The sequence below is a fragment of the Netta rufina genome (assembly GCF_964035555.1).
Source record: "Netta rufina genome assembly, chromosome: 1".
Lineage (NCBI taxonomy): Eukaryota > Metazoa > Chordata > Aves > Anseriformes > Anatidae > Netta > Netta rufina.
The window spans coordinates 143,137,757-143,162,442 of NC_140123.1; the positions used below are offsets into that span (position 1 = coordinate 143,137,757).

The 24,686-nt window shown below is 48.1% G+C and overlaps 1 protein-coding gene across 2 annotated transcripts in view; it reads right to left on the minus strand.

Annotated features, from left to right (window-relative positions):
* The window catches only part of B4GALNT3 (beta-1,4-N-acetyl-galactosaminyltransferase 3), a 53,881-nt gene that overhangs the window by 20,301 nt on the left and 8,894 nt on the right, over window positions 1-24,686 (minus strand). For both annotated transcript variants that reach the window (XR_014619128.1, XM_084301598.1), the window contains exons 2-3: window positions 3,204-3,307; window positions 2,470-2,547 (exon numbers count right to left, since the gene is read on the minus strand). Coding sequence is in view for 1 of the 2 variants with exons in the window: in XM_084301598.1 (XP_084157724.1) it covers window positions 2,470-2,547; window positions 3,204-3,307 (182 nt within the window). In the remaining variant the exon portion in view is untranslated. The remainder of the gene's footprint in view (window positions 1-2,469; window positions 2,548-3,203; window positions 3,308-24,686) is intronic.

Consider the following 24,686-nt stretch of genomic DNA (forward strand, 5'->3'; position numbering starts at 1 on the left):
GCTGCAGTTTGCAGCAATAAACGACACCGTCATTCACAATCCATGCACAGAGCTCCTGAGAAACATTGATGGACTTTTTCTGAGTTTGAAAATTAGTTGCAAGCTGGGAAATCAAAGGGTTTGAAAGTTACAGCCTGGTAAATAACAAGTTAAGTTGTCCTGCTCCCCGTAACAGCATCTGCTTTGGAAATTTTGGACAGACTTGCTTGGCCAGCACCAAGAATAGAAGCCCAGGGGCTGGGCCATAAACGGGAGCTGGCATTACGCGGTCTGTGCCTTCCCATCTGCTCAGGCTCCTTCTGCTGCTTGGGTCCCTCCTTTCCAGCCCCACCTCCCCACTGCTTATCTCCACCCCACTAACACAGCAGCGTTGCAAGAACCCAGCTGGGATCCAAAACGGCCACGGGTCATGCACCAAGGGCACTGTTGGCACAGCACATGTGCTCCACGAGCACGTCCCCGGGAGCTGTTCTTCCCCAGGAGGTCTGGGCAGGCCAATTCCCCTGAGCACGGCGTCATGGGCACGCAGCGAGGAGTGCCAGGAGCCCCGAGGAAGGAGCAGAGGCTGGTGCCATGCTGGGACAGGATGGGGAAGCGAGGTCTTTCCTAATTTAATCCTGGCCAGCCTTGGCATCTCAGAGGCAAATCAGCTGCGTGCAACCCCAGGAATGCGCAGCGCCGGGGATGATAAATGCGGCACAGAGAGGGCCTGAGCTGGGGAAGAAAGGCGACGTTGTGCTGCGAACCCAAACTCCCGAAGCTGAGTTCATAAGCCTCTTCTGTCTCTGTAGGGTGGCTGCTGCCCCTCCTCCTGCCCGGGCCAGCTCCCCCAGCTGGGGGACGTTCAGCAGCAAGCAGCTGGGCTCTGCTGCGAGCTCTGCAGCCACTTGTGGGAATCCATCAAGATGAGGCAGCGTGTAACACTTTTAGGGGTTCCCTACATGTGCACTTTCCCACCACATTATCCACATCTGAAGATTCAAACCACCTCTTTCATCTCCTGATACCGAAAGAGGAAAACTGAAACCTGTCCTCCTCTGGTCATGCTGGCTGTCAGCGCTCCCTGCGACCCTGTTAATTATTCACGTTTGTCAAGAACATACCTCTGTTCACACAAAGCCCAGCTCCATGACCTGTGGGAGGCAAACTGCCTGCCCTCGCCCCAGGATCCAGGATGCAATTAAGTGCTTAGAGATGCTGCCGGGAGGGCACAATGGGATCATAGGCCCCAGGTAATTAATTTGGGCAGAGTTACAGGAAAACTTAATCCCTGGGTCAGGAGAAATGTGCGCTTTGCTCCCCAGCCTGCAGCAGCAGCCCTCTACCTGGCAGGGCTCTCCTCCCCAACAGGGAGCAGTGTGGGACCAGGCACGCAGCACCTTCACAGGCACATCCCACCCCAAGTCCTGCCCCTTCCCCTGGGGCAGGCAGGGCACCAAGCTGGCACCCAGGCCTGGTGCCAAGCAGGGAGCAAGGCAAGCTGCTGTACACAGCACCCACCTTCTCCCAAGCCACACTGCTCACCCCACCAGGTGCATTTCTAGCCCAGAAACAGCTCACTGCACACCACAGCTGGCAGATTTCAAGGCTAACAGGCTTTTGAGAAATCACCAGGAGGTGGAAATCAGAGCCAACAGGCTAAGCCTGTGCGAAGCAATGGGGATGCCACGCTGAGCCTGTAGTGCCCGGTGCTGTGGGATGAGGGAGCAGTAAATGCACCGTGTCAGCCCTGTGTGCTGCAGCAGCTTTGGCCCTGAGTGAGCTCTCCATGAGCCCACTTGTCTGGGAGGCAGCCCCTTCTAATTGGTGCTGGTCTCTAATCACCTCGAGGAATTTAGGCAGCTGACTCCATTAGCCAAATGCCCCCTGGCTGGTGTCCCTCTCATTATCGTCAGGCTGCATTGCTCCCTTATCTGAAGAGGAATGGCGAGATAAGGGGACAGCAGAGGAAAGAATAAATGAGGCGTGAAAGAAACAAAGGGAACATTTGCCCCAATCTTCAAGGGTCACCAGCGAAGGTCTCTGTTCATCAGAAGTGTCAGTGAAGTGGAGAGACCTCTGTGTACATCGAGCAGGAGTTGGGTAACACGCAAATGCCAGAATATGAGCGTAGCATAGCCTCTGCGTGCCACAGTCAGGTGTTTGCTTGTTGAATACTTGGTCCTGTGCACTCCCAGATCTGAATAAACCTCACCTTTTGGGGACAGCAGACTGCCTGCTCTCAGGGAATTATGGGCAGGTGCTTGATGCCTTGATGGCTGGGAAAGACGCCTAATTATCATGAATCTGGACACTCCTGTCTTTCCAGATGATTACTTAGGTCTGTAAGTGTCATTAACCCAGGAGGGAGCGATAGGGAACAGACTGTTAGTGAAGCAAATGCATTTTCAGGCAGAGGTCCCTCCCTTCCAATCTCACAGGTCTCTAACTACAGCTCCCTTGTGCAAAAGGCTGGAGAAAGGCACAAACCTCTGGCATCCATGGGACGGGGTTGTCCACAGCTGCATAATTCGACTTATTCCTCCCACCTCTTTGATGCTCCTGGTTCTGAAATACAAGGAGAGGACAATCAAAGTAACCTGACAAGTGACCAGGTACTGACACCTACACAAGAGTCTGTTTGCAAGAACATGCACGAAAAGAAGCAATTTCCCATAACTATTCCAAGGAAGAGGCTGGCCACTGGAGACACAGGGGAATGCTCCTTGGCTTTCTTGACACCAACTTTCCAGAGTTCCCCATTAAAGGGAAGGGATATCAGCACTTTATAATGGCTGCTAGTACAGAGCTAAAACTTAGGTCATTATCCCTTAATTATTTTTTTTGCCCACCCTCATTTCAAAGGGTCCAAGCAATAGTTCTTCCAAGCAATAGTTCTTCCAACACTTCCTTCAGACAACAGCAACAAGATGTACTTCGCTGAAGCACTACAACCTCTCTCCTGACCTTTCATTTCTGCTTCCATCTCTTCCTGTGCCACATACCCAGCCAGCTTCACATCACCACTGCAGCTGAGCACGTCTAAAATAACTCAATTGACTACAGTGGAGTCTTTGTACACTCGCACTGCTGTAAGCCAGCTCAGATTTTGCTCTCTGGCATGCTCTCTTTTCTTCACGTAGAGAGAGCTGTCTCGTGGGGCCACCATGAGAAAGGAAGGCTTGTCCTCCCAAATGTTCAGAAGATATCCCGAGTCTCCTCACCTGCTGTCCTATCTTCTGACGATAGTTAAACGGGAGGCTTGGGTCCCCACCCGGGACATTTGTGTCTGCCAGAGCCTTAGCCAGTTCCCTCCAGTCTTCATATCCTGCACAGAGGAAACAAAGAGCTGTCAGAGTACAGGCTAAAAAAAGAAGCTGCAGCAGTAACCAGAATAAAGTGGTTGGTCCCTCTTTCGGCTGAGAGACCTCCAACACTCTTGCATCACCCAGAAGAGACCATGAGTTTATGTGACATGGATCTGGCAGACCGACACAAAGAGAGAAAGAGAAATCACCTTTGTCTTCCTCAAAAGCTCTTCCCTTGTTCTTATTAATTTGTTGTACTAAAGATTTGTCATCGTTCTAAAATGTATTTCAGAGATTTCATTAATCATCACAGGACTGGGAACCTCTTTGTAGATCCTTCAAACAATCCCATTGGTCAAACTAAAGATGACCAATTTTTTAAACTAATAATCCCAAAGAAAAAAAAATAAATAAATAAAAAGACAATAACCAGATTCCTAATTAGTTCAACCACCAAAAGAATATTATTCTGATTATGCACCTTTTTGCACAATAACATTTTTCAATCTTCTTTTCTTGAAGGAAATACTGAACGACCACAAAGACCAAACCTGATAGGACGTTCAGCTGTAACACCTGAAGTACTAGCACTGATGCATCACTACATAAGTGAAATCAGCTTTCAGGTTCAACTCAGCTTCACTCCCCTCCCAGTCTGCTTGAGACAGGATCTGGTTTTGGATCCTTCTGCAGCTCCGTTGGCCTCCTTGCTCTCCCAAAGGACAAAGACGAGCAGATGCAGTGTGTATAACCTTGTACCTCTGCATAACCACCATCGGTACCACTAGCAGGAGGTGCTGGTGAGCACAGCTCGTGCCTCCCAGCAGCGTTACGGTGGCTCACGCCGTGTGGTTTTTGGAGCTGCTAAACATTTTGGCATTGAGTCAGCAACTAACCAACCTGCCAGCAGCTCAGCACTGTGCCCACAGCACATCAGAGCTTAATTGCAAAGAGCACAAGTGCCCAAGCTTCCACCAACACTTCTCCCAGGCTGGTAGCAGAGCAGCTCAAAATCCACATACCGCAGAGCAGAGCAGGGTGCATTTACAAGTGACATGATTTCGATCAGCTCAGTTGAGACCAAGGCGAACCCAAAACAACCCCAGGAACTAGAGGTCACAAATGACCCCTTGACAGCTTCCCTGCCCCATCTGTGTTAAGCAATTGGCCTGTTATTGCACCTACAGACAATTAATGAAAAGAAAGTGCAAGAATTGTGGAAAATGTGAAAGTAAGTAGTCAGAGATGCCACTGAAGAGACAAGGCTCAGGGGCAACTCAAGTGCCCTGCTCTTCTGACATGAGTGTTGGTTTAAGTGTTTGGTTTTGATTCAGGCCCTGATAGATGCTGTTCAGCCACAAATTTCTGATCGAGGTCTTCCCACCAGCAGACTCTGAACTTACAGGGTTAGTCAAAGACTAAAAATGTGAATATCAATTTTGATCTTCTGCATATTGTTTTTTGGTCAAATAGTCTGGGAGTCTGGGTGAGTAATCTACTGATTAATGCAGCTAAGCATATCTCATGCTTCAGAGATTGCCTGTCATGGGAAAGGAGATTTCTATGTCTCCACATAAAATAGCATGTGAAAGCTTCCACCTTGTTCAGAGCAATGAGGCAGAAACCACTGTTTCCAAATGTCCTGCAGTTGGATGTACAGTCCCACTCGCAATGGGGCTGGAACAGTCTTTGGAGCTGACATAAAGTTCAGTGCTCACTCCTTCAAAGGCTCATTTTGCTCTTGGGAGACAGGGGCACACGTTCCTCAGAGGAGAGAGCCAGAAGAATGGGCCTGGCTGGATCAGACAGGAAATAAATAAAACTCGAAAGAAAAAAAAAAAAGTGAATAAAACAGTGAGTTCACTGTTGGAGACTCATTGAGGAAAAAAGACACCAAGAGAAGCAGTTCTTTCTCTTTTGCAGAGGGGAGAGATTATTTAATTTTGTTTTTAAACGCAGAACTTTGCCGATCTATGGAATAAGCTCAACATGAGATGCCAGGAATCAGCCTCTGCTGGAAACAGGATGCTGGCCACCACCGCCTGCCTTTTGGGCTGGTCCTCCACGGTGACTCCTGGGCTCGTCTGCGCTCGAGCTCCTACGCACGACTGGCATGGAGCCCACCTCGGAGCATACACAGAAGCTTGGCTGGATACGAGTGCCAACAGCTGACATTTCTCTGGCCCTTGGAAAAGAGAAGAAAGGGGGGCAATTCTCCGTGTTGTACAAATATTTACCTAATGCTTACATCAGCCAATACAGAAGAGACAAAACAGCTAGAAATTAATCTGGAGGTAGCGTTCTCCTTGCTGGGTAATTTGTACTTTGGCAGGCTAATGCCCCGACGTGGTAGGAAATGAATTTCAGAAAATAATAGCATAAACGCTCCCCTTAGAGAAAGTTCCTGGTGCTGCAGCTCTTCGCTGAAAGGTTGTCTTTTCCACCTGGGGATTTCCATGGAGCATCCTTGGAGGTGAACCTGGCTTTCCTTGCTAGGAGGAGGGAGGGAATGATAGAAAGTAGGAGAAGAGACAACGCTCCTTCAGCATCCTGCAACCAGAAGACCTGCTGAAGCCAACTGCTGCCTGAGGGAACAAAGATGGTCTTCTTGCCAGCTCCCTGAGGAGCAATGAGATGTTCTCAGGGGCTCCGTGGAAGGGTAGAAGGGTGGATAGGTTCATGGCAGTGATGGAGGGGAGGGAAGCCCTGACCCTGTCAGGTGAGCAGCTTTCTCTCCCAAGGTTGATATTTGATTACCCTGCTGTTGCTACTGCTGCTGACATAGCTGCAAATACTACCAATGCCCAGGTGCTCACCAACCCTGTTGTAGCCAGGCTGAATGCTTTCGCTCGGCAGCCTCAGGTAGCAGCAGGTCCACAGGGTGGTTTGCTTGGGAGGCTTTTTCCTTCTGATCTGACACCATCCTGCTCCTCTGCTGCTACAGGGACAGGGCCAGAAGAAACGGGCAGGTGTAAGGCAGGGACTTGTTCTTCATCACCCACACTGTCCAGCAACCCCCCAGCGTGGCATGACACTTTAACCCTCTGTTTGGTGATCCTATTTCTCCTCTCCCCTTCTGGCTGGATGTTTGCAACTTGCTCTCATCCCAAGGGATGTCAGTGTAGTTAGAGGTCTTTCCTGGTGTTATTTCTGGCTGAACAGGGAGGCAGGGGCAGTGCCCAATACCCCCAAATATTACCATTAGGTGCCTTGAACACGTAGTAGTCCAAACCATATTGGGGAAGTTGCCTGAATGTGACAAAGGAGCCGAACTTGAAGCTATCTGCAGTCTCTCACACGCAAATACATCAAGCCTCCTGCCTTGAACACAAACCTCACCTCCACCTCAGTCACTCCCATTTAGCTCATAGCCTGCTCACAAACGCAGTGCACTGGGAGTGCTTTCACCCTGCTGCCTGAGGCTGCGGCTTATAGACTGGCAGATCCTGGGGACACGCTGCCACGCCGTGCTGTGCATCGCATCCCAGGCAGCATGGTGTCACGGCTGCAGCCTGATAGCAGCCAGCTCCTGGTCACCTGGCCGAGGCAGCGCTGCTCTGGGGAAGCAACGCCAACCTCCTGGTCTACCGCACACACGTCTGAGGTCCCCAGACACCAAGGGTACGAAGCATGAAGATGAGGTGTGAACTGACCTCTTGAAACTGAAATGCGGGGGAAGGATGAAGTGAAAAAAACACAGCCACGGGGTTAAGGGAAGGTTAGGGCAGATCATGAATCAAGGGCAGGGAGGCAAAGAAACTATTAAAAGAAAAAAAAATCATTCAAGCGTACAGCTTGATCAAGAGAGATTCTCTCTGGTTACTTATTTAAGTAAGTAAAAGCCATAGGCAGTGAACTCCTTGCCTTCAGATCAAGATCAGAACAGCTGTCCTGGAGTTAAAAGGAGTTAGGAAACCAGTTGTTGCAGAGGGAACCCGGCAAACCTTCCCATTTCTGGTTATCACAGCACCCCACAAAATACAATTGCTGACCTTCTTCAGGCATAAATCACGAGTCGGAGACAGCTTGTGCAGACAGGAATTACTTCATCCTTCCTCCAGTTACATCTCTTACTCACTGCGTTGCGAAGGTGCATGGCTTTGCTGCCCATCAGCCTGCAAATTCCGACATCGCGCTGTGGAGCATCAGAAGTACGTGGGTATGACTAAGGAAAAGGCAGAGTGCTCTGCACGAGAACAAGAGGGAAAATGAGCAGCTGTAACAGCCCAGGGCACTCACGCAGTCTTACCTGCAGACTTACGTGTCAGGTAACACCTTGCTGCTGATGCCTTCTAGTTATAGGAGGAGTATTTCATACGGGAAGGAGGGAACTGATAGGCAGTGGCTGGGGCACTAGCTTGTTTTGTGGGGGATAAAATTCACATCTTGCCTCTGCCCCTAAAATTTTCCATTGCTCGAGTTAAATCATGGGATATTCCTGTGCCACAGGATTATCTAGCAAATATTGCTTACCCCGCGTGAGTTCAGCAGAAATACACACATGGAGATGCAATGCTGGATGTGACTCAGACAGTCCACGTCATCACCACTAGCTGCACTACCCTTCAAAATTACAGGACCGAGCTCATAGATCGACTCCAGAAATGCCACACGTTGCAACCTGGTGTATGCTGGAACAAACTGACTCCTACCACGCTGCTTATGAGGGAAGAGATGGAGGGGGGTACTTTGAATTTCAGCGAAAGAATGTGGACCCAGCTGAGAAGAAGAGCACCTACTGCCTTTTTTAGGAACATATGATGGAGACTGTGATTTTGGCACTGCTAACCTCCACAACAACGGGGCAAGAAATCCTTTCTACTCTGCTTCTCTTTGGCAGTAATCCACGGGTCATCTTAACCACTCAAAACACACACAGACACATTCAGATAATAAAGTATTTGTTATCAACATTATACCTGTAATAGCCGTGCAATTAAAGTCGTAAACTGCTGGCAAGTTCGGAGCACGTGGCAGTCATCTTGCTGCTACAGCATGCTTGGCCCCGAGAGGTCATGCTGCACAGGCTGGCTCCGTGTATGCCTCCTTGTAAGACCTGGCTGTCAAAAGCAAGCAGTCTCTCACTTTTTACATTGTTTGTGCATGGTGCTCTGCAACAGATTTTTCAAAACAGCCGCAGTTCACGTTAAAAAGAGCAGCTTCCAGTCACATGGAGATTAAAGGCATTTGAGTAATTCACATTACGGTATTGCAATTAGGGAGCCAGGCTTCCACCAGTCATTGTCTTTAAAACATGGGATTTGCATCAAAAACATCTACTGACGGAGATCAGGATGTTTGGCTTGCTTGAACTACAATATTTGCAGTGCTTGTAAAAACTGGCAGGTTGACAGAAGGGCACAAAATCAGGTGTCTGCATATAAGTCTAAATTTTTATTTTTATTCCTGCTCTTAAGATCAAAATCATTTTCTACTTTGTGGACTCCATTTCTTGCCTTTTTTTTTTTTAATGGTAACATCTGACTTTATTTTTGGAACAAAGATACCTTTAATCTTGGAACATCTACATGGGTTTCTACCAATTCACTGCCAGTGACCACATCCTCAGCTGCTGACTCACACTCTGCAGCTCTACATACAGTCTGCCTTCTTTTACAAACAAAAAAAAATAATTTATAAAAATCCCTCTCTGGCCCTCAGGGTGACTGGCATGAAAAGCAGATGTTTCACCTGGTTACGATCAGTGCAAGTGGTGTTCTTGGCCCACTCCCCTTCGTCTGCAGGCATCGGTGAGGCCATGCCCTTAGAGACACCAGAGGCAACAAAGGCTGGTTCTGCTGTGGTAACAAGTTAATTAAAGCTAGCGTTTGCCTCCATATATCACCAGCTCAGTGGGGTAAATCATAGGCACTGCACCCAGAGACAGAACTGGGAGGCTTCCTACCCACTTTTATTGCCACGTACAGTGTTGTCATTAGCAGCAGTAAGAACTCCTTGCAAAAAGGAGCACGCTTCTGAATGCTTTCAGCCACCAGCTGATCTGCTCTTTTGATGCTCCTGGTATCTGAATAAACACAATGGAAGCAACATATGTGTGAGGCTTCTCTCCCCTGAGCACCGGGAGGTACCTACAAAAATAAATAAAGAGACTGGCAATTCTATACTCAGTGATCTTTGCCATCTCATTTTCTTTTTGCAACATAATTGTGCCCAAGGAAGTTCAGCAAGTCATTCACATAGCTTTCAGAAAGCTTTGAATACATTTTTCTCAACTGATCCAAACACCGCAGCATGCTAACACTGCTCAAAGAGCTTTCCAAGGGTTTTTTAATATAGGAGCTGTCTAGGATGTGAAACTGAATGCCAACTGTGCCTTTGAATCAACCTTTCTTATTTCTTCACAGAATATAGCTAACCCATTATTTCTTCTATGTTGGATGAGGATTTTCACAATGACTCAACAGCTTGCCACCGCTTCCATGTAGATGCAGCATTCCCAAAATATCTGCTTGCTGCTTGATTTTCAGTCAAGGTCTGTGGATCTTTGCACTGTAGAAAATGTCTTCCACTACTGCCATGAAAATATATATTCATATATATTTCTCTACTGCCATTTATATTTGCCATTTTACTCAAAATCACCATTGCCATTTTCTTCCCCTGAATTCATCTCGAAGGCAGTAATCCACTCCAGCTCAAACATATTGCTTCTGTGGCCTCTGTGGCCAGTATTATTGTACTGCACAGCCTAGTTCAGAGGTCACTGACTCCAGTCACCTTTGGGACAAGAGACAAGAGTGAAGGAAGAGAGGAATACAGACAAAGAACAAGCTGGACAAACATCCACCAGGAATGGTGCAGGTAGGGTTGACCTGACTTTAAGAAAAGGAAGCAAGCTCAAGAGGCACTCTTGAAGGCCACTCCAGAAATATGATTTATTATTAAATATTATATTATATTATATTATATTATTATATATAAATATATAATATCAAATGCAGAGAAATATAACCCTATGTCCAAACCAGACACCACTTTGTGTTGGGGAAAGGGAGAGATCTGCACCTCCAGCCCAGGAGAGCAGGACAAGCCTGTAAGAATAAGGAGAGCTAGGAACACATCTGATGTGGAGCACAGAACTCTTCTCCCATGACTCAGAAAAGACTGTTATGAACATCGCAGCACAGAGATTGGGCCACTGGTGCTCAAGGACGCTCCAGGCTCCTTGCAGCCACCCACAGCAGGAGAGCTCAGCTCCCAGTACTGAGCCATCAGCAGGTCAGGAAGCATCCCATCAGACAAAATGGGAACAACTCTACTGAAAAGTTATGAGATGGGAAAAAGCAAGAATAGAGTTAGAACATCTGGAAACAGTACAGAGTGAGACTTGTTTTTCTGCAATAGGGACTAGCTCCATCCTCATATTAACAGTAAGCAAATCATCTAAATAACAAAGAGGAATTGATGGTGCAGAGGCTGAGGTATGCTTTGGCACTCATTGGCAGGTACACCAGAATAGAGACTATCTGAAGCTGGAATTTTGAGTCAACTGAAGCCCTTCTTCTAATGTTAATGGGTTTTAAATGAGGCTCTAGGACTACTCCAAAAATGTCAGGAACTTGGATGCAATCCCTGTGGGCAAGCTTACTTCCTCGATTCCAGTGCAAACCTCAGAACTACAGCTTCTGTTCTAGCTTTGCACATGGTCAAGTGCCGTTTAAAGTGGCAGCAAAAAGCAACCGGAATTTCAGGATAATCTTCAGGAATGTCTGAAAATCCTCATCAAAAGGTGGAGAACACCAAAAGCTTCATTTGGCCTTAAACCCTAAATGCCAGCTTTCATCTCTCTTTGTGAAGGATGTGTGTCCTGAACCCACCACCAGCCCTGTTTAGCAAAGGAGCTAAATTTGTAAGACTGTCCTCTTCCCTCTGAGTCATCAAATTCTGCCTGCTAGCCAGAGCAGACAAACATGCAAGATGGACTAATGATTTGATGTGTTACGGAAAATCCTAAATATCTATGCGCTATACCTTAAAAAAAAAACTGTTAAACCTCTGAGTGCCAAGGGGCATACTCAGGTTCCTCTGGGACACAGGCTCATAAATCCCGTGGACAAAGCAAGCTGCCAGCCCTCCCTCCGGGCAAAGACTCAGCACGAAACAGGAAGGGCTGCAGGGCACAGACACTTATTTCTTGGCCGCCTTCATTTACCCAACAAGGGTTGCTATGGGGAAGAGCCATGGCTGCATACAGTCTCTTTACAGCACTCCTACCCAGTGATGTAGAGAATCCAAACCACCAACTCCTGAAATACTGCTCCTCCTCTTCCTAGGCCAAATCCCACACCGGTGTCAAACCAGCCTGCGCAACACGCCTGATGAAAATCACGAGGAATGCAGGAACCAGGAGGCGTTCAGAGAGATGCTCGGAGTCCCAGCAAGAACAAACTTGGAGCCATTCCCAAGCTGGGACGTGGCTGAAGCTTTCAGAGCACAGGCTGCGGGGCCCCTGCTTTCCACAACAGGTCCCTGAGGCCATCAGGCGGCCCTGAGGGCTTCCAGGAGGTGATCCTTCACCCAGAGGGGATGGCTGGGTTAGGCACCTTGGAGCAGGGGCCGCCCGCATTACAGAGCTATCCCATTTCAGCGGAATGTTTAACCAAGCGACAGCTTTCTACCAGAGTAATAAAATTGCCCTGCCGGCTGCTTAAGGTGGCTTGCAAGGACCGAGCGCAAAGTTGCAGCTTACTTTCAAAGGGGTTGGAAATTTCCGTAGGACAAGGAAGAGAGGTTCCTACTGCCTGCCTTAGTCCAGCGAGTTCTTAATGAACTGAAGGACAACCGAAGCCGCAGCGACTATCCAGTCTGCCTCTTGTGCAGCTCAGCACAGGAAATTCACACAGTAATTCCTGCGCTAGCTCCAGAATAAATATCCAATGAAAACACGGACTGACGTTGGTTATTTACACACTGACCTGAGATTTCATCCAAACTCTGTTCTCAGTCCCTTCATTAAGTTTTACTGACCTTTTCCACAGGCTCTTGGTACGATTCCTGCTGAGCTCCAGTGACTCTGGTCGACTCCATTCCAGGACGGGATGAGTGTACCACCTTATACAACTTAACCACATACATGAAAATACCCATTTCTAATGTGTTCTGCCAAACTGAAGGGGAGTGAAAGCAGCTGGCCTCGTTACTGCATTTAGCCCAAGGACTAGTCATTAAATCATCCGTCCTTTGCGTGCCACTGACCCTAGTAACTCACAGAGCTCCAGGTTATGTGCTGTTGGAAGAGCATCGGGCCTCAGCTCCAGTGCCCTGAAAAACTTCAGTATGGTTTATATGCTATGTAATGTTTTATGTGAAAAGTTCCCAATGCTGTATCTCCTGGGATGGAGATGAGGACTGTGTGTGCATCTGGCTTTTTGGTCTCCACAAATAGCCCAGGGCAGTCCATTCTTGATTAGTCTTTTAATCCACTTTTTCCCCTTGCTAATACAGAAATGCAGAATTGCTGAGGTTGGAAGGCATCTCTGGAAGTCATCTAGAACAAACCCCTGTCCACAGCAGTCACCTATAGGGCCACTTCTAGTCAGGTGTTGAATACCTCCAAAGGCAGAGACTTCAAAACCTCCTGTCAGGTATTTGTACACACAGATAAGATCTCCCTGAGCCTTCTCTTCTCCACACTGAACAGCCCCAGCTCTCTCAGCCTCTGCTAGTGTGAGAGGCTCCGTTTCTGTAATCATGTTGATGGTCCTTGGCAGGCCTCACTTCAGCATGTCTGTGTCTCTCATCTGTGGAGCCCAGAACTGGACAGAGGGCTCCAAATGTGTCTCACCAGACTGAGCAGAGGGGAAGGATCATCTTCCTCAGCCAAGCCTAATGAAGCCCGGGAGGCTGTTGGTCTTTGCTGCAAGGGCACATCTCTGACTCACAATCAACTTGGTGTCCACCAGCACCCCATGGTCCTTTCCTGCTCCAGCTGCCCAGTCCCCAGTCTACTGGGGCATGGATTTATTATTCTCAGGGAGGAAGAACTTTGCATGTCCCTTTGTCGAATTGCAGAAGGTTCCTGCCAGCCCATTTCGCCAGCCTGTTGCAGCCCCTCTGGATGGCAGCACAAACATCCAGTGTATCAACCATTTCTCCTGGTTTTATATCAACAAATTTGCTGAAGGTGCACTTTGCCCTATTGCCCAGGTCACTAATGAAGATGTTAAACAATATTTGCCCAACTGTCACTCCCTGGTGTACACAAGAGATTGGTTTCCAGCTGCCTTTTGTACCACTACACATTTGTTTTCTTCCAGTCCTCATGGACCTCTGCCAGTCACGACAAACTTTCAGCGATGATCTAGAGGGGCCTTGCAGTGACACAGGCCAGCTTTGTCAGCACTTGTGGGTGCAACACATCAGGTCCCAGGGACTTGTGTCTGTCCAGTCAGCTTAAATGTTTCCTAACCTGATCCTCTTCCACCAAGGGTAGATCTTCCTTGTGGTCTTTCCCTCTGGCCTTAGGGGCTTGGCATTCCTGAATACCAGTTTTACCAGGCTCACATTTTCCCTTGTCTTCGTTTTTGATACTGATATACCCGTAGAAGTCCTTTTTGTTGCCCTTCACATCTCCCTCCAGATTCAGATGTGCTTTGGCTTTCCCAACCCTACCCCTGCACATTCAGACAGCATCCTAGCTGAGCTGACCCTGCTGCCACCTCCTGCACACTTCCTTATTTTGTTTGAGCTTAGTCAGGCATATCCATCCATGAAGACCTTCTGCCACCATTGCTTCTCTTCCTCCATGCTGGGATGGAGGCTTCTTAAGTTTGGAGGAGCTGATCCTTAAAAAAACCCCCAGTTCTTCTGGATCCCTTGCTCTCCAGGCCTATCTCCCATGAAAATCTTTAAGACAGGTCCCGGTGCATGGCAGTCTGCTCTCCTGAAGTCTGAGGCTATGATCCTGCTTTTTGCCCTGCTCCAAGTTAACTCTGACCTGTTCACCACGTGAGGCAAAAAGCAGCCGTGAAAGCAATTTTAAACCAGTCATCTCAATACATTGATAACTCTGAACTCCAAAAGTTTACAGCTTAACTGCTTTTGCAAGTTCTGCCTGTAAATACCTGGAAAGTAGAAGTCCCAATGGAAAGTACTGGGATTTGAGCCAAGCCACGCATGTGCCTTTTTAAAGCCTGTCCTAAAATGGCCATACAATTACCTACTTTAGAGTTTCCAACATCACTGTGAACCTTTCTTTCTCTCCCTTTCTGTGCTCTCAAATACTTCATTGCCCCATTAGAAATCCACCTTATCCACAGCAAGTTTCAGATCTGTGATCAAGAGTCTTTGTGATAGGGAAAAATGAGAATAGGAGGACAAAAGAGAATAGATCAAATGATACAAGGAATAATGAAAGGTCTTGCAAGCTAAGTTTAGTACTTACGTTCTCTCTGTATTTATGAGATCCTGATTTTTCATTCAAATAAAGCAACCGCAGAATAATATCGAGGTTACCACATCAGCATTTCACAGGATTTAGAAAACTTGGAGCAGAATGTAAATCCTGTTTGCTGCAGGATATTAGGGCTTTGTCTATTTTATTTTGTAATACACACAACTGCCACTGTTAGACACACTGTTCTACTTGGATGATTAATGCCAAAATGAGGCAATTAGATTCTAAGCAGCCTATTGTCTGGGAGCTTATCCATCCACCCGAAACCTCCCTGTTGTGATGCAACACACTAAACAGGTAAACTGGAAAACCAAAACAAAATTGTTCACCTCTGTCAGGTTCATTTCTTTATTGCTGTGCCTGGATCTCAGCGATATTTATGCCAGAAGGACAATCTGGCTTATTACGTGAAATGAAGTTGGCACAAGTTCTGAACAGCCCAACAAGTCACTCTCAAGCCTTTGTTCTTTTGGCTGACACCATGAATGTATATCATACACATAATTTTTATTTGCTTTTAAGGACATGGTGTACCTCACTGACTGTCCCAGTGCCCGACCACCCTCTGGGTGCAGACCCTTTCCCTAACCCCCAGCCTGACCCTCCCCTGTCCCAGCTCCATGCCGTTCCCTCGGGTCCTGTCGCTGTCCCCAGAGAGCAGAGCTCAGCGCCTGCCCCTCCGCTCCCCTCCTGAGGGAGCTGCAGGCCGCCATGAGGCCTCCCCTCAGCCTGCTCTGCTCGGGGCTGAGCAAACCAAGGGACCTCAGCCGCTCCTCATACGTCTTGCCCTCTAGACCTTTCACAATCTTCACAGCTTTCCTTTTCAAGGTTTCATCACCTCACTTTCTAAACCACCAAAAATAGCAAGGATGAAGAGGCTGATGCAGAGGGTCTGTGCACTCAGGTTCACATGGACTTGTTATTGAACTGCTAGTGGTCCTATCAGAAACATCAAGCCCCTGGGCACTCTGATCTTCATTAGAAATAAAAACCAAAAAGCTTTCTAGTGAAACAAAACGGTTTTCATCTAGGGATCTCTGAAGCTAGCAAAGTCTCCCTGGATTTAACTTCAAATGCTTATAACTTTGCATAATTGGGAAATGTCAGAGCAACGTTTTAATGCATCTTCATATACGATCAAAAGCACGGTTGACAGAAAATCAGATGAGACACACAGCATGCCCCAGACCCTTAGAGAAATCTGGTTGCTAAAGCATTCTGCTGCTGTAAGTGACCCTTGTGTAGGGATGCCCTTGATGAACATCTCTAACTATTTTGTACCATCTCATATGAAAGAGTTTAATTAGTAACTTTATCCCTGTTGCAGATGTTAAGGAACAGTTACAAGAAACACGGAGAGCATGCATAATTTTCCACTGAACTTTACTGAAATTTTTAGGATGCTTCTAAATTTGAGTCCTGTACTTAACCCTAGAAACTCCTAAAGGTCTTCTCCATAAAGACAGAGTCTGCTTGTGCTAGCAATGTAGCAGAGACTCTGTAAAGCTAAGCCCTCATGCAGCAACACTTCAAATGACAGGAAAAACATCCCAGACAAAACCCTATCCTAAAATTATTAGGACAGGACAGAGATCACAGAAGAGGAAAAAAAATGTTTGCTTGTTTTTCTTTCTTTCTACCAACTCTGCAATAAAAAGGTGACTATCCATCTTCTCCCGTCCCTTCCTAGTTGGCTCCCCACACTTTCTATTTGATTTCTTCTCCCCTGTCATTCCCTTGCACTCAGATACTTCCAGCCTCTCATATTTTTGAGGTAGCACTCAAATGCTCCGATGATCCTCTTGAGACTCCTTCAAGTCCTCTCATGTTTCCCTGAGAGCTCTGTCTCCTCTTTCATCAACTGCTTGCAAGTCCTGTCCTGGTCTTACAGCACTGGAAAGAAATGCAACTCGATAGCATTAATAAAAGATAGCTAGTTCCCCCTCTCCCTTTCATCTCCTCTCCTCTGGCCGCAAGCAATTTGCCTGCTGCAGAGGCAATGAGTGAGTGCCTGCCTGGGCTGGCACTGCCACGTCGAGCTCTGGGACCCACTCCAGGCCAGGTTGCCACCCGAGCAGGATGGTGAGCGAGCCAAGATGTTGCCCCTCTCGGCTGCCCCAGCCTCTTGCCAGCACCTCAGGAGGAGAAGACCCGACAGGGAGGAGCCTCCCTGACACTCCTTGGCATAGCCTGGGGATATTGCCACCATATTATGGTGGCACACCAAAGGCTCCCACCCAACCAAGCACCCGTATCTCCCCACCCAGCTCAGCATCCCCCTGGGGACACCTCCACTGAGTGGTCTTCCCCAGCAGCCTCCCACACAATCACAGCTCAAGACACCTCCAGTTTTCATCTAGAGGCCTCAGATAGCCCATGCCCCTTCAAGAGCCCCTGAGAAACCAAACACCACTCCCTGGTCCTTTCCTGCTCAGTGCCCAAGGCTCTTCTCAGAAAAAAACATCAGGTTTTGTGACTCATACCTCACACACAGGTAAAGCTAAGAAAACAGACAGTGACTAGATAGAGAAAAGAGTAATTAGCTGTCATATGAGAAAAATTTGTAAGAGATTCTTCCCTCCCAGGACTTTCCCATCTAAGACGTGAGAAAAGCACCAATTACAATCTCCCAGCAGACTCCCAGAGCTGCAGCAAAGGTTGGGTGTGATGGACACTAAGCAGCCCTGCTGTCTATTGGCCTGCTGCAAGGGCAAGGGGGAACTGTTAGTGCTAATGTCCTTACAGTGTAGGGTCACATTTATTACAGCCAAGTCTTTTTCCCTTCCTGATCTGACAGGGGTAGCACCAAACTCGAATGGACTGGTGGGAGCAGGACTCAGTACTTGTGAACCTGAAACAGAAATTAAAATCCTAGTGAAATCCCTGACGGCTTCAACACCACGAGCACGAGAAGAGCTGCAGTGGAGCGCACTTGCTCAGCATCCTGAGGTGCCTGCTTTAATCAGATCCCTTGAGACACCAAAACACAATTACAGTTGAAGAGGTGACACAGGACAGCACCTCAATAGCCCACATTTTATCTCTTTTAGTAGCTTGCTCCAGTTTTTAAATCTAAAAGGAAAGTTTCTAACTTACAGTGCAAGCTGAAAAAACAAGCCAGGTTATTTTTTGCTCTTTAAAAAAAACAAAAACAAAAACAACTGGGATCTTGCCCAATGGTCAAAGCTGCCCAGCAGCTTGTGTATACAGCTGTATACAATTTGTATGGGGCTGTACAGCTACGGGAGCACAAGGAACAGAGTAAAACCAATTTGCCACAGACAGTTATATTATAAAGAATCTCTTCACCGCTCATCTTCCCAGCAATTAAAGTAGCTTTCTCCCAGTTTTCTCAGCAATTGAACCACCCTGGAAGAATCAACCCCAACATACTTTCAACCCATGCTTTTGTTTACTTAAAGAAGGCCAATTTTTAATTCACTGCTTAAGAGAACTCAGACCAGGGTTGGATCATCAAAGAGCTAGCCTTAGCCAAACCAGGAGGAAAAGAAAAAAAAGCAATGCCCATGTAATGAACTGTTGTTAAACAACATCAAATACATCTGAGGAGAGTTTGATCTGCTCCTGGAAGTTCCACGAACACACACAGAAAGTGAACTAAATATGTTAGGTTATTTGTTGCCGTTTCTTCATTCAGCTCAAAGAACTTCTGCCAGAAATACAGTTACTGTGCATGGAAGAAAAACCACAGAGGCCCGCCTAGGGCTACTCAGCATGCAGATGTGGTCCAAGCTTACTGAATTTTGCTGGTTTCAATTAGGGACCAGAGCTGGTGCTTTAACCCTGTGCTACAAAACTCCCCTCTGAAAACGCATAGCGTGTGCACAGTACCTCACTGTGCATGTAATAAAAGCCTTGCATAGGAATTTAGTAATTAGCAGATCAGACCAAACCATTGGTTCATCCCATCAGATAATCTCACTTTGACCAGTGGCCAACATCTAATGTTTAAAAGGCAGAAGGGAAACAACCTTCAGAAGTACCTTTAGCTGTATTACCTTACGGAAGAGAAAAAAAAACGTCCTCATGACCTATGCAAACAGGCAGCTTATGCCCCGCAGCACAAATTCTGATTACTCTTCTCTTACCACGCGTAGTTGCAAATATTATTAGTCATAAAATTATCCAACCCTTTAAAAAAATCCATCCACACCATTTGCATCATTGGCTCCCGTAGCACTGAATTAACGATGCTGAAATTACCCTGCACGTACACGATAGATGTTATTTTATAAATAATGCTTTTTAATTTAAGGGAGTAACGCCCTTACGCTACGGGGCAGGAGGCAACCAAGAGACCGATTTCATTTTTGGAGCTACTTTGAATTCTGCCGTAGGACTGCCTTTAACTCTTTTCTCCTCGTGGTAAAAGAATTGAAAAAAATCTCAACGACTCCTGTCACAAGGAAGCCTCTGCTGCCTTGACCATCTTTGTCATTCCTCCTCTGTGGTCCTTTCCAGCCCTGGGCCCTCACCCGAATTAAGTTTCCATCAGCTGCAGGCAGATTTGTTGCTCAGCCAATTTTTACCATGCAGCATTAATGAATAACTCTGGGGTCACTCGCCGTCCCCTAGTGCCCCCTACGTGCCAACATCTGAGAGGTCTGTTTGGATTTTTCAGGTCCAAGTAAACACGATCTGGTGTCACAGTCTCCTCTCCAGACAACTCTGGTAACTTGGAGGGATCCAGCCATTCAGATTGAGGAGGCAGTGGTTTGACCATAACACGTCTCATACTGGCCTGACTTTAATTAGCTCATTGTGGCCTGGTTTTGACCTCAGAAATACTGTGGTCAATCTGGAACAACTTCCCTCAGGGGCACAGTTTTGAGAGCAGAGTTTGGGCCTTGCCATGATATTCAGATCTCCTCTGCACTCCTGTGAGGATAGAGCATCAAGCAGTTGTGAGAACATCTCTGGTCAAAACCAGACCACCAGGGTCCAGCTTTCAAACCCCGGTGCCCAAAGCCCAGCAGGTTCAGCCATGCCAAGTGGGGCAGTCATTGCAGCCAGCACCTCCCTGCAGCATCCTACGCTCCCCTTCCATACAAACGCCTGGGAACATGACCGGCTTGTCTAATGCCCAGATCCGTGTCTATAACCAGAGAAAACCCAGAGGAAACCATGGCATTTCAGCCCGGCTTGACGACAGTATAGGTTGCTTGGCTGCTGCCATGTCCTTGTGCGCCATAAATAGCCTGGCTGAGGTAAGGCCCTGCTGAAGGCCTGGAAACTACACGAGGTTCTTGGAAGCAGCCGATGGCGTTTGGCCACTCATATAGGAAATACACTTGTACAAACACGCTTGCAGACAGTTCCTCATCAGCTCCACATCCCAAAAGGGTGCCAGAGGTTAGTTCATCCACCTCAGGGACAGCATTGACCTGCTGTCTCTGACTATCCCCATGCAGCTGCCCCATCTTAGTCTTTTCCATTACCCACCCATCCCGACTGTTCTGGGGTTGCTTCCTTGGATGCTTATCTGTGTCCCTAATCCTAGCTCACGTTCTGGCTATTTGCCATTGAACCCAAGCCTCCCTGTGTCTTGCGGTGCAAGGAGACACAGTCCTTCCAGGAGATGCTGTCCAAGCATGGCAGCCTTCTTCTCAGTGCCTTCCCCATCAACACTACTAGCAATTTCACTTGTTCGAGATCTCTATCACCTCTATCTTCTCCCATCCCAACTACACAGCTCCAACATCATCCTAATAAGGGTCTCATTCAAAATTAACCAGCACTGAAATGCTCCTGTGTGAGAAAAATCTCAACAATTTTATTCTTAGTTTCTCACATCCTGCATGGTGGATGCAAATGATTTTCTCAGGTCCCATGATGCGTGCTAGCAGCCAAGTGTAGGCTGGGGGAAGGAAAAGGCTCCATACTGCTTTACTGGCCCCCTCCACTCCACACAAGGCACTGAAGAATCAGCTGCAGCAAGCAGCTTCTTGAGCTCAACAGGACTTTTGCCACTAATGTCCAGGAGAAAACTATTTGGCTTATACTGTTTTGCTGAAGGATATGCGTAGGTGCCTGGATATGCGTATTTATCACGGTGTGTGATGGCTTCCTGTTCAGCTATAAGCCCTTCTCACACCACACTTTCTGCTAAACAATGCTAACCAAGTTAGCCTGTGTCTGTACTGAGTCTTTGACTATGTGGTTTCTCGCTCCACCATTGACAGACTCCCAAGCAAAGCGCTTGGGATTGTTGCCCAAGTCCCTGCAGACCTCTGTCCAGCAGTGATGTGGCACAGGTAATCATTTGCTCAGGCCAAGTACATGGCAGGGTACCTCAGGGCTACTGCTGCTTACTGGCATGGGCAGCCTGGGGCAGTACAAGGAGTTTTCCAGGCACTGCTCCCAAGGCAAAGCAGCCCATGCCACCTGATAGACCCAGCACCTGCCCTTGGAGTGAATAAGTGGATAAAAACAATCACATGTAGCCAGGAGGAAGTGTAGCCAGGCTTCCCTCACACTTCTGGGTCATTCGGAGATAAATGCAGCTCCCAGAGACACAGCAGCCACTCACACTGTGCCTGCCTGGACTCTCCCACCTCCACACCCTGCTGCCATCTGTCCTCAGCCAGCATCGCCCACTTCACTGTTAGCTCCCTTGGCCATGACTCTTCAGCCTCATCTCTGCAGCACCTCCCTGAGGTACCACATTGAAAGGCAGAGAGGGTTTGACATTGTTCTTTTGATTCATGAGCACCCCTGCTTCTTTTTATCGTGGACTTCCAAAGCTAAATTTCTTAGTGTAGGGCTAAGAAGGCCCGTGGGCTAGACCTGGGAGACGGCAGAGAGATGCTCCACAGCACCCCAGGCTTGGAAGTCAGCTCAGCCTTTCCTGGTGAGCAGAGAGACAGCATGTGATGCCTGACACCAGCTCCCCGTACAGACCTCCACATCAAAGCCTTCCTGATGGAGAGCTATTGAGTCTGGCCCTAATGGGCTGTGCCTGGACAGGAAATCTGGTAATTGCTGCAGAGCCAGTGGGCTTTCAAGGAGACCCTCTGCCTCCCGGCATGAGTTCCCTTAGATGTGGAAAAGGCAGGCCTGGCCCTCTGACATGCATCAGCAAGGCAGGACACAATCCAGTTTTGAAGTTCCTGTTAGAAAAATGTGAAAACGCGTTACAAGGTTGAAATTTCCAGATCCTCACAGACTGCCTTGGTGCTGTTTGTGTGCTACCTTCACCTTCTAAGCTCAAGGAAGTGACCAGACATCTAGTAATACCTGTTATCTTGGCTACGAGGACACAAGATTCTCAGAGACTAAGAAGGATTTCTCAGAATTTTAGACTTAAAAACAAAAACAAAGCAACATCAACAACAAAAATTTGTTTTCACCTTGGTGAGCTACAAGTGAAACCCTTTGGATCTTTGCTTCCTCAGATATAATGGCTTCTTTGTGCTTCCCTTATGAAGGTGTCCAGCACCTCCAGGTACCTGCATACCTGCCAGCACTGGAAAACTACAGAAACATCCAGGGAGAGGAACAGGAAGGTCTTGTAAATTTGATTAAGTAAAAATGAGATTAAGAAAGCCTCTGAAAAAAACAACTGAGGAACAGGATACTAAAATGGATACGAGTATGCTCCCCTGATTCTCTCTCCTTTGGGAGAAGGATGCTCCCTCTCCCAGCTTCACTGCTCCAGCCCACGTGGCTGATTGCAGCTGAAACACACCGCATGATGCACAGGGGGAAAGGGAAGGCCAAGGGGGGGCCTGTGCAGAGGAGGAGGGTGGGGTAGGTGCAATAGCAGAGGGGACTGCTCAGCGTGGGGACAGGCTGACAGAGCACTGGGGAGGCTGCCGTTCTCTGCTGCACGGCATGAAGCAAGTCAGCACGTCACTGGTGTGGGATGGGGTCAGAACTTGAAATGGAAACACACGGTCGCAACCCTAGAAAGGAAAATTACAAGAGCCATGGCTGCAGCATGCCTTATTTATTCCGGGATCTGACCTAGCACCTTCACGGCCATTTCTCTCCACCTTAAGGAAAGCAAGAAGGGAAAAACAATGTAAGAGAGCAAGCTGTGCAGGGGGGAGCTTGGCAGCAGACAGCAAGGCTTTCAAGGTCATGCAAACAGGCAGGGAAACACCAGAAGAGCAGGACATAGCCGGGGCCAGTGACTCGCAGGTACACGTGTGCCTGGTGGGGACGGGTAAGTATGCAGGGGGTGAGTATGTGGGGAGCACATCTGTGCACCCCAAGAGCATGGGGGAGCGTGCAACTGTGGGTGGACAGCCTCGGAGATGAAGGGATAGATGGATGGACAGACGGACGGATGGACATTCTGCAGGAAGAAGCAGAGCAGCACATGGCCATGGGTGTGCATCTGTAGCCGTGCAGGTGAGGTGTGGTAGCATATAGGAGCGAGCTTGTGCTGCAAGTACTGACACATGCTGGGGTTACCTGGAACTGCCGACTTCCTCTGGGCAGGCAGCAGGCACAGAAATTACAGCCTGCATCTGTGATGTGCCTGTATACGTACAGCACTTCCCTAGGGCACTTGCATGGGGCACAGCAGCACCTATTAGAAAAATATCACTTCCTGCAGTCTGTCGCCTCTGATGCTTTCGGTGCATGGGTATTCTACACAGAGAGGATCCTAAGGTGAGAGGGTAAATGAGAGAGACCCCATGCTGGAAAGGGACAGACACCAGAGGGAAAGCTCACTGACAGTGACCGAAACCACTCGCTCCTCCTGTTGCCCACAGCCTGTGTCACTTGCGGTGTTTTAACACAGCACCCCAGTCTGTGATCCCATCAATCCCAAGCTGGTTTTAACATCAACCCTAACATGAATACATTAGGGAAGAGCATAATAAAGAGTCTCACACCTTGACTCTGCACAAAGGAGACTGCCACAGCCCACGAGCCCATTATGCAGGACAGACGCATCGTAAAGCTGGCCTGGAAAACATGCCTCAGGTCTATAAATCAACGCACCAGGCATCAGCAGCAGGGAGTTTAAGAGGAGAAGCACATTGCTTGGCTGCTAAAACCCTCACCTCACCTCACCTTCAACCCACAGCCACCTCATGCTTGGAGGGAGGAGGAAAGGGCTGCGAGCAGCTCATTACAGGGCAGCTCCACGCAGGCCACCTTGGGTCAACCCAGCGCATGTGAAATTGTCCAAGCACTAGCCCAGCTGTCTGGCATCCAATTCCCTGGCTGCCCAAAACCAGACGAAGCAGAGTACACGTGCTGCAGCTCTTCTGTCGGGAAATACTACTTAACCTGGAGCAAAGAGGTTTGGTTAGGTGTGCTCAGCAAACAGGAGGAGCACAGCAGTGTCGTGACAGAGCCTTGTAAATATCTCCATACGTGATGCAAAATTAGGTTAGGCAGCTGTTTTCTTGGGAGATTTGGCTGCTGGTTTCTGTGCTCCAGGCTGGCTTGGTAGTACAAAGCCTGCTCTGAGTGGAAAATACTGTACTTGGAGATGGCTTGAGAACCTGAGTGTGCGCACCTGCAGAGCAGTGATGCAAGCGTTTCTTTACAAAGCTATGGATCCAGTCAGCGCTATCATATGTACTAAAAAAATACTATCTGGAAGCACCATTCTCCCCACCCCTCCATCACCAAACAATGACTATGAGCAAGGAGGTCCCTTCGTTGTTGCCAGCAAGCACAGGAAAAAGCCACTTCTCCATCACAGAGCAGCCTTCAGCTGGGAAAAGACGAGAGCTGAAGTGATGTGACCGGCTCACAGCCTGGCCCCAGCAGTGCCTCTGCCTGCAGGGTTACTCCAGCCTCAGTCCTTGTGTGCTCCTGGGGCCAGCACAGAGCTGCCTCCTCCTTCTTCTTCACCCCAGGGCCACAAAGCAGCTGCTGGGAACGGGGTGTCAGTGCGAGGAAGCAATCTTGTGCCAGAGGAGAAGAGGAAGAGGAGGATGCAACCTCCTTCTCCCCCAGCCTCCCAGCCAAGTCTCCATCTGGTGGTGCCTTCTTCA